General features: G+C 44.5%; 1 protein-coding gene across 1 annotated transcript in view; it reads right to left on the reverse strand.

Moving 5' to 3' along the window:
• The window catches only part of MORC2 (MORC family CW-type zinc finger 2), a 49,696-nt gene extending 36,458 nt beyond the window's left edge, over positions 1 to 13,238 (reverse strand). The window contains exons 1-4 of the mRNA XM_054288512.1: positions 13,110 to 13,238; positions 7,564 to 7,617; positions 6,079 to 6,113; positions 5,046 to 5,114 (exon numbers count right to left, since the gene is read on the reverse strand). Coding sequence (XP_054144487.1) covers positions 5,046 to 5,114; positions 6,079 to 6,113; positions 7,564 to 7,617; positions 13,110 to 13,195 — 244 coding nt within the window. The 5' untranslated portion in view covers positions 13,196 to 13,238. The remainder of the gene's footprint in view (positions 1 to 5,045; positions 5,115 to 6,078; positions 6,114 to 7,563; positions 7,618 to 13,109) is intronic.
• Between the last annotated feature and the right edge of the window lie 767 nt (positions 13,239 to 14,005).

The raw sequence follows: 14,005 nt of genomic DNA on the forward strand, positions 1-14,005 counted from the left end.
GCCTTGCTGGAAGGGTCCTGGTAGACAACAAGCTGAGTATGATCCAGCAGTGTCCCACAACAGCAATTGAGGCAAACAGGATCCTAGACTGTATCCACAGGGACATTGCCAAAGAGATGGAAATGTGATTAGCCCACTCAGCTTTGTGTTTGTCAGGCCCCACCTGTTGTACTGTGCCCAGTTCTGCCTCCTCAGTTCAGGAAAGATGCAGACAGCCTGAACAGGGTGCAAAGGAGATGATCAGAGGGCTGCAGAAACTGCCCTATGAGAAGAACTAGGTCTCCTTCCTTGAGAAGAGAGTGCCCAGGGGGAATCTCATCATAATACTACAGTACTTGAAAGCTATTTACAAAGGTTACCCTTCCCTAGGAGCCACATGAAAAAGAGGCAAGAGATACAAGTTGCACTGGGAGAGGTTTCTTCTTAAAATAAGTACTAAATTTTTTAGAGATCAATCAGTCATTTAGTCAATCACTAGAACAACCTCCCCAGGTGTGTGGTGGAGTCCCCCATCACTGGAGAGACAAGGTGCTAAATCATCTATTCCCTTGCCCATTAAAGGCTGGAACAAATTATCTTTGAGGTATTTTCCAACCTGAGCACTTCTGTGATGAAAATGCCAGTTAAGAGACTTATTTTCTTCAATTGCTTAAGAATAAAACTACAATCATTTCCTAAACTAGTTGTCATGCTTTCTCAACCTACAAGTTGATTCATTGAATCATTCAACCTGCATTTTGATTCTTTAAATTCACGCAGCACTTTCAGAGCCAGGTATTAGATAAAATTTCAAGCCTGAGTAGTGATTTCACTGATAGTATGAGAAATGTGATGTGCTGCATGAAATCTATTGTTCGGTTTTCCATGGACTCCTATGTAGTTCCTTACAAAAGAGCCAAAGTTTTGGACCAGTACTATTATTCTGTGTTGGGGGAAGAGGGTATTTACTGGATAATAATATATTTATTAATATTGGAAATTAGAAAAAGGTTCTTCACCAAAAGGGTGATTAGGCACTGGAACAGACTTCTCAGGGCAGTGGTCATGGTCTCAAGCCTGACAGAGCCCCAGGAGCATTTGGACAACTCTCTTAGGCACAGGACACCCCAAAATCCCACCCTTCCAACTCAGAAGATTCTATAATTTTGACACCTCTCTGCAGGACATGATGGTTCCTTTGAAAAGAGCTGTCCTGTAACATCACTGAATCCTTGGACCTTATGATAACTCATGACTACAGTGAGATGTTTCCAGCTTGAGTACAAATGTTTTTTGATCTTGAGACCACACAACCCAGAGTGATCATTAAGAGAGCCAATGCAGTGAGTACTGAATGCAACTGCAGCAGGAATCCCTTGACAAACATCCCTAATTTTTAGAAATGAGGAGTTGTCATTTGGCTTGCTAATCAGAAGCCATCAGACAGAGCACTCAAATCTGACCAACTGCCTCACTATACCCTTCCATTTTCAGAGCCTGCCAGACAAATCTAGAATTGCCCAAGACAGAACAAGACCAAAGAGAACAGCAACAAGACAGAGTTACACAAACTGTTACTGGAACAGTTAACTTGACCCCTTCAGCTCTTCCCTCCATTTAGAAGTGCCCAGACGCAACTGGGTTGATTCACTCATCATCCCCAGATGGTGCCCCATCCAGCCTTCCAAGCCATCCTTTCAGTTGACTTGGGAAGATCCCGGGCTAGCATGGGCTACAACAGCACTACAGCAAGTCATGGAGGTATTCTTTTTAACATGTCACCTTTATGTACAATAAAAATAATTTCAATTGAAGTTATCATGCACAAAAATAAAACACTCCCAAGATCCATGATTTCTGTTGAAGCAAAGTCTGTATCGAGGGAGAAAAGTCCAATAAAAAGTTTTCTGCTGACATCTTTCAAAGTCAGATATGAGATCTTCAGGATATCTTTAAAACTGGTAAACCCTGCATCATGAGAAATTACAACTCATATCCCTACAGCTAGGGATGGAACCAGAGAGCCCCATGCAGCGAGTTTGAATGACTCTCCTTAGCTGCTTCTGTCCATGCTGACAGGCAAATGGTACAGCATACAGAGCTTCCACCTGGCTGCCCTTGGTCCAGCATCAAGACAGTCAAAGGACCTGAATTACATGGTATTTTCCATATACAATGCATAGCACTGTGAAACATCCCTGCAAGACACAGTATCTGCCAATCTTCTTCACTAAACATTTCAGGCTATCAGGATAAAATTCTTCAACATTCAGCTGAAAGATTAGTTAAAAGAAGCCACTTAATAGCTGTCTTAGGTAACCCAAATATTATTGTAGTTCATATCCATCTGTGCTCAAAATTGAAAGTCACTTTAAGACCCAGCGGTGCAGCCAGAATCAGAACCACAGGGATAGGAGCAGGCGAGTGTCAAGCTCTTTCAAGTCAAGGCATTCCAGGCAGACTTTCACCTCTCCCCTCATAGCTTTTGCTCAAGGCAGAGGCTCTGCTTTGGCTTTTTTTTTCCTCTGTTTCCTTCCGACCTCCAGAGGGGGTTGTTTCAGGTAGGTTTTCTGTGCTCACAACAGTAGCAACTGTTGCTACAAAATGGGACCATGCATGTCATAATGAAAAACTGTTTCAGACTGAATTTTGCAGCATCTGTCTGCAGCTGCAGCAAGGTGCTAGGAGAAGTGAAGAGGCCCCAGTCTCTGCAGCTGCTGCAGCAGCCAGCTGACACGAGGAGTCACAGAGTCTGAGCCACTTTAGCTGGCTGCCCTGCCATCCTCTGCCAAGATGAAGGTGAAGTCCTTCCAGAGGTTCTAGTCCCTGACCAAGTACCAGCAGCCAGAGCATGTCAGTCGCAAACACCGATGGAGCTGCTGCCACCAGAGTGGTAAGAGGGAGGGCTGCCCTCCCTTTGTCTTCCATACACAGCTGCCCATGGCACGCGTCACCTCGGGGAAAGGTGTCACTGCCATTTTGAGCTTCTCTTGGTTCCCAGGGAGTCCATGACATTTAGTAATTTTGTATCTAGTGATTATTTACTGTTAGTTTGTGCCTGTTGCTGTTTTGCTTGTTAGTAAACTGTTATTTTTTCACTTATTTTTACACATTTATTTCCTGTGGAAAGGGATTGGTTAAAATTAAGGGGATATAACTCATTTCAGAGCATCCCCCTTAAATTGTTTTAACCCAAGACAATAGGCAATACTTAAATCCCATTTTGTCACAAAACCAGCACTACAGAAGCAATAACTGTATAAAAGCTGCCATAAAATTCTGTGGCATTAGAACAGACACCTGGCACCTTCCAGAGAAACACACAGGCAGAGAAGGTCATATTTTCCTCTCCCCTGATCCTAAGGACTATCAGAAGGCCACACACCTCAGAGCTATTTTTAATGGATGGGGCTTTACTATTTCCTTCAGCTAAACTGATGGCAGAAAAGTACTCTTGGGAGACCCGTTTAGCAACCTTAATCGTATTCCAAAGAATATACAGAAGGTATCTAGAGTTCAAACCAAATTCCTTTATGGAAGTCACAAATCTGTGTATCAGAGCACAAATTACATTGAATGAAATGCTTTGTATCTATATGGGTTTGTATCTATATGGGGTGGGATAGAGTTCAATCTCTCCATGCTAACTTGCACGGGGCTGTATTTCAGAGAAATGTTGGCAATATATGGTTTTCATTAGTGCTGAACACAGCTTACACAGCATCAAGGTCCTTTCTGCTTTTCAAACTGCACCACCAGCAAGCAGGCTGGATTGCACAAGGACTTGGGAGGGGACAAGTCTGGGATGGCTGATCCCAACTGACCCAAGGGATTCCAGACAGTATCATAAAATCTCAGAATGGTTTGGATTAGAATGGGCCTTGAAGACCATCTGGTTCCACTCCCTGCCATGGGCAAGGACGCCTTCCACTAGACCAGGTTGCTCCAAGTTTCATGCATCTTGGTGTAGCGCTCACCAGATAAAGCTGGGGAAGTCAGAGGAAGAGAGGCATGTGTGACCTTGCAGCATTTGTCTTCTCAAGTCACTGTTTTACATGATGGAGGCCTGCTCTCCTGGGGATGGCTGAACAATTGCCTGCCCACAGGAAGTGGGGAATGAATTCCTTGGTTTGCTGTGCTTGCATGCACAATTTTGTTTTCCCTACTGAACTGTCTTTATTTCAACCCATTAAGTTTTCACATTTTACCCTTCTGATTCTCTCCACCATCCCAGTGGAGCTGGAGTAAGCTGCTGTGTAGGACTGAGTTGCCAGCTGGGATCGAACTAGGAAAATATCACAAGAGGAACTTAAAGTACTGAGGAATCAGTGCAAAAATGTTATTTACACATTTCCTTTGTCTTCTCCATATTCACCTCCCAGTTTCACCCAATTTTGCTGCCCTGTATGGAACTCCTCACAGGATGATTTACCAGTCCTCAAGACTCAAAGGTGGGTTGACAGTGCTGTTCATTTATGCTAAAGTAAAGCAGAAAAGCTTTTAGCTTTCTCCTGCTAGATACAACATCAATTTACAGCAATTCTTACAAGGCAGAAATACATTTGCTATATTCTCATATTACTAAGGTTTTATATTGTCCAGTATTGATCTCAAACACAATGTCCATGATGAAACAACGGCAAACTGTTTTCAAAGCAGAACCTTAATTTCTGCCATGGCACACCTTCTGGTTAGAGCTGAGATACACTGATCACCTGGCAGCCAGATGGAGAAAAGGCTTATGCTACCTTGTACTTGCTCCCCTTCTTGCTCCACTATTCTCCCTTCAGTCCCAAGGCCAACTTCAGTGTACTGGGAAACTTCAAGCTAGGCTGACCCAACTCTAAAATGCAGCAAAAAAATTTTCTTTTGACCAATTAGTTTTCTGCAATGGAAGAGGTAAATGGTCTGATATGTGATATGGTGTGAAAGAGCAAGAGGAGAGGCAGAAATATGTATACAGGCATGGAACATGTCCTTTTCAATGGAACTAAGCTGTTAATTCAACTTAAACCATAACATGAAACCTCGGCTTGCAAATGCAGGTATAACTTTCTGTCACTTACTTGAATCCATTCCTGTTCCATCATCCAAAAAACATAGCATGAATCCACCTTGCAGGTCCTCTCGTTGCTCTGCAAGAGAAGAGTTATTCACTGCTCCCATAAGCAGAAGTTAAAAGTTCCATAAAATGGGATCAGTGTTAACAACAAAAATAACACAACAAATAGGAGTTTTAAACCTGCAATATGGCTAAGCTGTAAGAAACAGCACCAGATTTTTGTTACAGAATGACTAAGAACTTCTTCACTACAAAACTGAGCTACAAAACTGTATTGTGTCAGTGGAGTTTTTTAGCATTCACTACATAGAGTAACTCACTTCACCTGACCCCAGGTGAAGACTGACTTAATTGCTTCCCCAAGATATTTGTAAAGGTACTCCTTTTTGAAAGGCAACAGGGACTATGGCACAGAAGAAATGGTAGAACAATAGAATTATTCAGGTTGGAAAAGACCCTTAAGATCATCAAGTCCAACCACAAATCTAACACAGCTGAGTTCACTAAACCATGTTCCTAAACACCAGATCTACACATTTTTTAAATATGGATAGATAGTGACTCCCCCACTACCCTGGACAGCCTGTTGCAGTGTCTGACTACAATTTCAGTAAAGAAATTTTCCCTAATATCCAATCTAAACTTCTCCTGGCAAAATTTGTAGCTGTTTTCTCTTGTTCCTGTCACTTGTTACCTGGGAGAAGAGCCCAACCCCTACCTGGCAGCACTCTCCTGTCAGGGAGTTGTAGGAGCAAGAAGGTCCCTCACAAACCTTCTTTTCTCCAGGCTGAGCTCCCCAGCTTCCTTAGCCACTTCTCATCAGACTTGTGCTTCAGCCCCTTCTTCAGCTCCCTTACCCCTCTGTGGACATGCTCCAGCCCCTCAACATCTTTCTTGTCTTGAGGGGCCCAGTACTGACCCCAGGATTGGGCATAAGATTCTCGCTCTTATTCAATCAAGGACAACATACGTTTGCAGCCTAAACCCAACTAGTGACTTAATTGCTGACATGCAAGGAAGCAGCATGAGCGACTTACCAGTATAAATGTCTATTCTCGTGGCATCTGCATCTCTACAAAGAAATAGAACCACAGTTGATATCCAAACGTTAAACAGAAATGAAGATAAAAATCCAGGCATACATAAGCATTTCCAAAATAACTGGCTGTATAGCTCAAAGTCCACAGAGGTCCCACAGTCATGAGTGACAGAAAACACTGTCCATTTGAACTAAACTCCAGCATAAGACATTGCTAGCACACAAACAGTTCTAGTGACAGGAAGTACCACTGGCATTCTAACAAAAGTCATTCTGGGGTTGGAAATCAAATGAGTACACATTTCTGAGCTCCCTCCTACACAAAACAAACATCACCTATAGTTCTTTTGTTGAGCTGCCTACAAAAGGTTTAGTAATTCCATATAAACCTTCATGCCAATACATTCAGGATTGTTACAGGAAACTGTCATTACAAGATCACTGAAGTGAGGCCCTTCACACGCTGCATCCTCCTCTGTATTTGAAAGTACAGCATGTACAGCACTATTGCCCTCTTTCCAAACCAACCTTGGCTTGCTGACTTAGAGGCATGGCACTATAGAGCAGTAACAAAACCCCACTTGACAAATGCCACAGCCACTTTGTTTCACTTTTGATCTCCAGCCCAGCCTAGCTACTTCTTCCCAGAAGACAACCTCTCTACAGCCAGAGGGGAACCACGGTAAGGGAAAACCACCCCCAAAAACCCTACCTTTTCTTACCTTGTTGCAACCATGAACATAGCGCCAGCCCGCATGTGTGCACACGAACACACACACAGCTGATTCCCTAAACAGAAGCTTTCCAACTCAAAAATGCCCCAAAATGCCCCAGTTTCAGCTTGTTACATCACAAAATGCACACTGTGACAAATTACATTTCATAGAAAACAATCCCAAAATACTTCCATAGTGCTTCATGACAGTACTTCCTCTAGCTCAAGACAAAAGTACGCAAGGCTTGGGAGGCTTCTATAGCAGGGATTCCCTCCACACACAGATGAGACAGGTGGCCCAACAGCTGAATTTCCAAAGACCATATCTCCTGAAGTGTCAAAATTCCTTTAGCATTTCTTGCTCTATTTTTCAGCATCCTGCTTCTGATTTCATTTTCATTGTCATGTTTGATACTATGATTTTTTATATATCAGATGAGTCACAGCTCCTGTAATATTTATTTTAGCAATTTCTTTACACAAAAAGGCAGACTAGTTTTTTTCTTTAAATCTCTCTTGTTTCTGCTATCAATTTCCTTTCCAATATGAGTTATTCCAGGATTCATTCAAACTTGTCTTTCCAGGAATAATTATTTTCTTTTAGGAAGTTGATGTGGCAATGTAAGATGAGCAAATGAAATACTAAATTAAAATTCTATTTTCTTTAAAATCTACTAGAAGTGAAAATTGCTTAAGATCAACTAATGCATAGGTGAATCAAATCTTAACCAAAGCTACTTTGGGAATTAGGCAGTCTCAGGTACATACCTGGCATTATCTACAAGTTCAGCAAGGGCACCAAACAAGAACTCATGGGTAGTTCTGCAATGAAACAGAAATCAGCAGAGTTACACCAACACTTAAAAAAAGAGACCTTTAAATAAACGAGAATCTCAACAATCTCAAGAGACATATTTAGTTTCCAGCCTCTTTAACTCCACCTCTTTTAAGCTGCTCCCATGTGGAAGCCATTAGTTATATGCCTCAACATTGTAACAGATGGTGAAAAAAACTTAAGCAGCTAATAAAAATCATTATAATACATTGTCTGTTGACATAAATGCCATATCTCCACTTCAAGACCAAGCTGGCAACCTAACTTCAAATCTAACAATTTTTTAAACACAGATGAACCACATTCACCATAAGGTTAACAGCAAACATGTGGAGAAACAGGTGATGGAATTTGTTACTCCTCCAGGTTGTTCAATGAAGAGACTAAGACCTCAGAAACCAGTTTGATCAGCATGTTTCAGTTTGCACAAAACCCTCACATACAGCCAACAGGTGACCAAGAAGAAATTTCTTCATATTTTCAGCCTTCCAAGAACAGACACACAGGTACTTCCCACACATAAAATATATAGCTGTCCACACTGTTAATAACCACAAAACACGCCTTCATAGCCATCTTCAGGGTGATCACGCTGAACCCATCAACACAGCTCCAGTCAGAGGAAAACACATGAGGCTTTAAAGTTATCACTAAAACCATGGGAACAGAGATTTCCATATCTCCACTCTCCCACAGAGACAAGACCAACGGGAACAGTGTTTGGAAGACTATCTATCCAAACAGAAAGCTTCCATAGAAACACAATCTTGGTATTCCTTCCTTTGAACATGATTTCCGGCTGACCTGGTTTCAGCAGCGATACAGTTAATCTTCTTCTCAGTAGGTGTTAAGAGTTGTGTTCTGGATTTAGTGCGAGTATAATGTTGATAACACACTGATGTCTGGTACCAAGCCAAGCATACCCTAAGTCAAGGGCTTTTCAGTGTCCTGCACTAGTCAGCTATACAAGCAGCTGGAGGGGAGCATGGTCAGGGCAGCTGACCCAAATCAGCCAGAGGAATATTCTGTACCACAGAATCTTCTGCTCAGTGTACAAACCAGGGCAGCTGGCCAAGAGGTGCCAATCACTCCTGGGGGACAGGGAGAGCATGAGTCAGTGGGTGCTGAGCAATTGTATTGAGCATCACTTGACTTTTGGGGTTTATTCTTCTCTCACTTTTTCCTATTATTATTATATGTTTCTTCCCTCCAATATTTGAAAAGTTCTTATCTCTGCCCCTGGTTTCAGCCTTGTACCATTCACCTCCCCATTCCACTGGGGAGGTGAGTGAGCAGATATGTAAGATGATTACAGATTTCACGTGTTCTCTTGAGTTTACAAGTGTCTATTCAGCTCCACAGGTCAACATCACCGAAGTATATTTAGGAAGTGACCCACAAGCAAATGCATGCTTTAGCACTAGTAGCAATGCTTAAAGAGCACTTTTTACTCCACAATTTTAGGAACACTTCAAAGAAAAGATGCAAATAAGATACAAATAAGGATTTCCAAAGAAAGATGCTGAAATGAAACAATTGATAGCACAGCTATAGAAGACAAGAAAGGCAAAACAAAACATATTCACATAGCCCGACACTACTAAACTTGACCGTCTCCCAAAACTGCAACCTCTTGTGCTGACACAAGCAAAGGGAAACTTTGCTACAAGCCAATGAAAATTCACTCCAGCTATTTATCACTAACAGAAATGAATACATACTATAAAAGTCTTCTATTCAATTTATGAATTTGAACACACTTGTCAATATCTAACTTAAGTCAGATGAAGTGCTTTGGCCTGATTTAATCAGCTAATCTCAAACAAACCCATTGGTCTTGCCTTACAGTCAAAAGTCCCTGAAATATTTCACATCCATCATCATCAACCAGTGACCATTTCTCACATCTCCTCAAAAAAGTTTAGGATTATTTTACTTGCAGCACAACTTTAAAAAAACAAGACAAACTGTTGGCAAAATAAAGCCTATCAGAGCTTGCTAGCAACCTGCAAACACAGTGAGCTTATTTTAGATAGGCATCATCAGAGGCAACAACAACCTGCATCAGAGTACCCAAAATACAACTATTACTGCCGTACAACGGGTGAAACAACATATAGAAGGGAGGAAAGGAGTATCAAAATCCATAGCGTCAACAACAGCTCATCTGGGTAGACAAAGACTGGCCTGGATCATCCCACAATGTGCACTTCCCTTTGAGCCAGCTCCATGAAGAACTGGAGGCTTGATAAGGAATCTAAAAGGGGAATCCAACATTGGCAATTTATTGAAACATAGGTAACAAAAGGTCGAGTTAGATTGCTCTAATACATTACTAACTTCAAACGCCTCTACAAAGAATCATTTGGAGTAATGTCCCGAGGGAAGAAAAACTTGTTTTGTTCCTACAGGAGCTTCCAGCTTGAACCTAGGTGGACTCCAGATCCTGCAGACAAGTACCTAATTACTAATGAGAGACTCAAGACTTCACTTTTCTTCTGAAGGAGAGCACATCTGGGAAAATGTTTTATTTTGGCACATGCATCAGGAAAAACAGACATTCTCTAAATAATGCACTCTGTTTCAGGCCAAAATAGACAAAAAGCAGAAGAAGAAGAGGGAATTTGGTGGAGGGGGGGTAGGGACATATTGTTGGTCTGTTATTAATAGTTTTTCTCAAGTCCATCATTTAATCATCTTGACGTCTATTCGAGTGACTTTCTTTGACTCCAACTGTATTCACCAGGACAATTCTAGCTACACAACAACACACAAGTTGCAAACTAAAGGCTACCTACTGCTAGAAGACAATCACAGGTCCTCAACTTTTAACAAAATAATTCAATTTTTTATTATAAATATTCAAAATATGCTAATATAAATTGTCTGGTCTCTGTTATATTTTTGGCATCATCTCAATGAGTAACTTTGGAAGTGTCTTAATGTAAGCATTTAATTGTTACAGAAAACCAATGCAGAGGAAAGCAGATGACACTGGAAAGTCATAAAACAACGCACATGCAATTTTCATGTGCTTATGCACACTGATTTTCATTCTAGGATTTAAAAGAATTTTAACATAGAAACATATGGGTTGAAAAAGACTTTTAAAGGTCATCTAGTCCAACTTCCAGCCATGGGCAGGAACACCTTCCACTAGGCCAAGTCGCTCCAAGCCCCATCCAACCTGGTCTTGGACATTCTGAGGGATGAGGCAGCCACAGCTTCTCTGGGCACCCTGTTCCAGGGCCTCCCCACCCACACAGGGAAGAACATCTTCCTTCTATCTAGTGTGACTCTACACTCTTAGGCTAAAGCCATTGCCCTCTGTCTCATCACTTTGGAACTTACTAAAAAGTCTGTCTTCACTCAACTATTCAAGTAAGCTGGAAAAGCACAGTGATATTTTTACTTTTAAAAAATATGGCAACTGAATCTATTCATGTGGATGCTGGAGGCTCAACTCCACGTCCCATCAGACATGTAAGCATTAAGCTGCTATTGGCAAGATCTGCTGCAGTTCCTCAAGCTCAGGGACCTGATCAACTGTCTCCTGTAAAGCACTTCAAACTGAGTGCTCTGAGTCAGACATATGGAAACTTTTCTGAAAGAAGGTCTTAAAAGGGAAGGAGAAAAAAAAAATTTTAAAAAAGCATGGTTTTCCTCTGCACCCTAGCAGCCAGATGGTTGGTCTTTCACTGCAATTTAAAGAATTTTAAAAATTTCCACCTCCTTTATTATGACAACACACTTAGCACTGAACTAGAACTTAGCTAAGATGGGACGGTGTTCCTCAGCAAGCAAGAGAGCAGTCCAGAGGAGACCAGTCTCCTCTATCAAAATCTCTATACTGGCCTAGGGTTGATTTGGGGATTAGCTTGTTTTCTTTTTTGCTCATTTTTTTCTGGAGAAGCAAGAAAGGTTGTTTGTTACGGGTCAGTTTGCTGCTTTCTTTGTTTTTATAATGACTTCCATTACTCCTATTGCCATTCTTAGGGAAGCATTTCACTTATGCACTGATTCCCATAACCTCAAAAGGCTCTTTGCTCATGATGGACAAGGAGCTCTGGCTTTGGCTTATCCAAGCATTGGCTTCCAGCTCTTTCCAAGAATTCGGTAATGCAGGTATCACTGCCGACATGCAGCACACCACAAGCAGACAGTAGCGTAAGCACAATGGCAACATGAAGTACTTTTAATATACTTGACAACAGCAGCAACAACTCAGTCTTTAGCACAAGCTTTATCTTCTTATGAAGATGGACAGAGTTCTGGAGCTTTGCAGGCAAACACAAGCTGCTGAAAGAGCATTGCCATCATCTGCACAGTCTTCTTATCCACAAAAAAAAGATTGTCTTCTGGAGGCTGGACATGAGAATTTCACAAATCAACAACAGCACCACAACATGACTCAGTACTGTCCATCTTCAGGCACCAGATTGTTCACTTCATATGCAACTGCCACCAGCCAAGCTAAAGAGCAGACCCAAAAGTGACATGGAGCCATTACTAGGTTTATTTCCCTGTTCAAAGCCCATTACTTTCCTGATTCTGAAAATAAATGGATTGCAACAGTCTTGGCATATGTGAGATTAGTCTTAACTGCTCTTGCATTGCTCTTGTAGATGTATCTCACTACCAACAAAACAAACGAGACAAAAATCCTTTGAAACCAAGTTGCCCATGTTTCTGTGCCATCTTTAGACTGCTGTAGACCACTGATCCTTCACATGCTGAAAAGGGAAACAAAAAGATAAGCCTGCACTTTATTTATTCTTCTATTGATGGACAGTAAGTCAACTCTTCCACAGAACATTGGCAGACAATCTTCGCCGGTGACCAGCTGATCCAAATGAAGCAATGCCAAGTGGTTCCACAGAGTTCTTCCAGTTCGGGCAGAACGAGCTCTTCCGTCTCCTCTATACTTGCCATTACAAGGCTCAGGAGCAGCAGGCAGTCTTGATGGGTGCCTGACCCCACTTAAGTGCTGCTCCCTGATGGTGCTCCTCATTTTCTAGACATGCACCCACAAGAAACTCATCTTCAATAATGGCTTTGCCTCTTCTCAAGAGGTGTTATTTTGGGGGATTCACTGGCGACATGCAAAAAAATCTGACTGGAAAAAGAGTACCATAATCCTGTTAGTCACACACAAAGCCAGATGCTACAGAGGGATGGTGGCTGGCATGACAGGGCACACACACTGTTCCGCAGAGGTCGACCGTGCAGGTTTGGTTGCCCAAGGTGACTCCTTGTTCCTCCCGGGGCCTCTTGTCCCCATGCACCGGCTCTCCGTGACCCGTGGACCTGCCCGCGGTACAAAAGCCGGTCCCCGGAAGGACCACGAAGCGCCGGGGCCGGGGGCAGGGAGCCGCTCAACCCCACTGGCCCGCGTGGCTTCGGCCGGGCCCATCGCACTGAGGCGGGGTCCCCAGCAGGCTGGATGCAGTAGGCCCACCCCACCCCAGCCGGTACTCACGAGTTGGTGTGCAGGTATTCGAAGGTAAGCTGGGCCCGGTTCAGGCTGCTGTAATTACTCAGGGACATGGCGGACGTGGCCGCCATCGGGCCTGGGCCTGGGCCTGCGCCCGCGCCGCATGCACCGGCGGCCGCGCACGCCTCGAGCCCGCCCCGCCCCCTGCCGGTCACGGGTGACCGCCTCGTGAGCAGCCGGCGCTGCGCTGCGCTGCGCTGCGCTGCACTGCGCTGCGCTGCACTGCACTTCGTTATGCCGCGCCCCGCCGCCCCCTTGCGGTGACGGTGACGGTGACGGTGCTGGTGCTGGTGCTGGTGCTGGTGCGGTGCGGTGCGGTGCGGTGCGGTGCGGTGCGGTGCGGTGCGGTGCGGTGCGGTGCGGTGCGGTGCGGTGCGGTGCGGTGCGGTGCGGTGCGGTGCGGTGCGGTGCGGGCCTGCTTTGTCTCCGCCGCGCTGGGATCGCGCCCGGCACAGCAACTGTCCCCGCGGGGCGGAGCCACGCGGCTGTCCCCTATTGGTCAAGAAGGGGCACGTGATGCAAGTGTTTCGGCGCGGCCAATGTGTGCCCTGCGCCGCCGCGTGACGGGTGCGCGCGGCCGGGTGGGAGCGGTGAGGTGGGTGCGCGCGGCGCGCGGGATCCGTTTTTTCCCTCAGGCTCCGTTCAGGCGGCAGCCGAGCGCCTCAGCGCCGCGGGAGCGGCCGCCGCGGCCTCCTAGGGCGGGGCCGCGGCTGTGGCGGGGCCGCGGCTGTGGCGGGGCCGCGGCTGTGGCGGGGCCGCGGCTGTGGTGGGGCCGCGCTGCGCGGTGAGGTGGCTTGGGCGCGGTAGCTCCCTCCGGCCTTTGCCGAGGTCGCCGGAGCGGGGGGGCTAGATCGCCGCGGTGCCGGCGGCCTGCGCGGAGG

Source organism: Melozone crissalis, unplaced genomic scaffold (genome assembly GCF_028551555.1).
Source record: "Melozone crissalis strain CALT ecotype California unplaced genomic scaffold, PUWL_Pcris_2 ptg000063l_1, whole genome shotgun sequence".
NCBI classification, from domain to species: domain Eukaryota; kingdom Metazoa; phylum Chordata; class Aves; order Passeriformes; family Passerellidae; genus Melozone; species Melozone crissalis.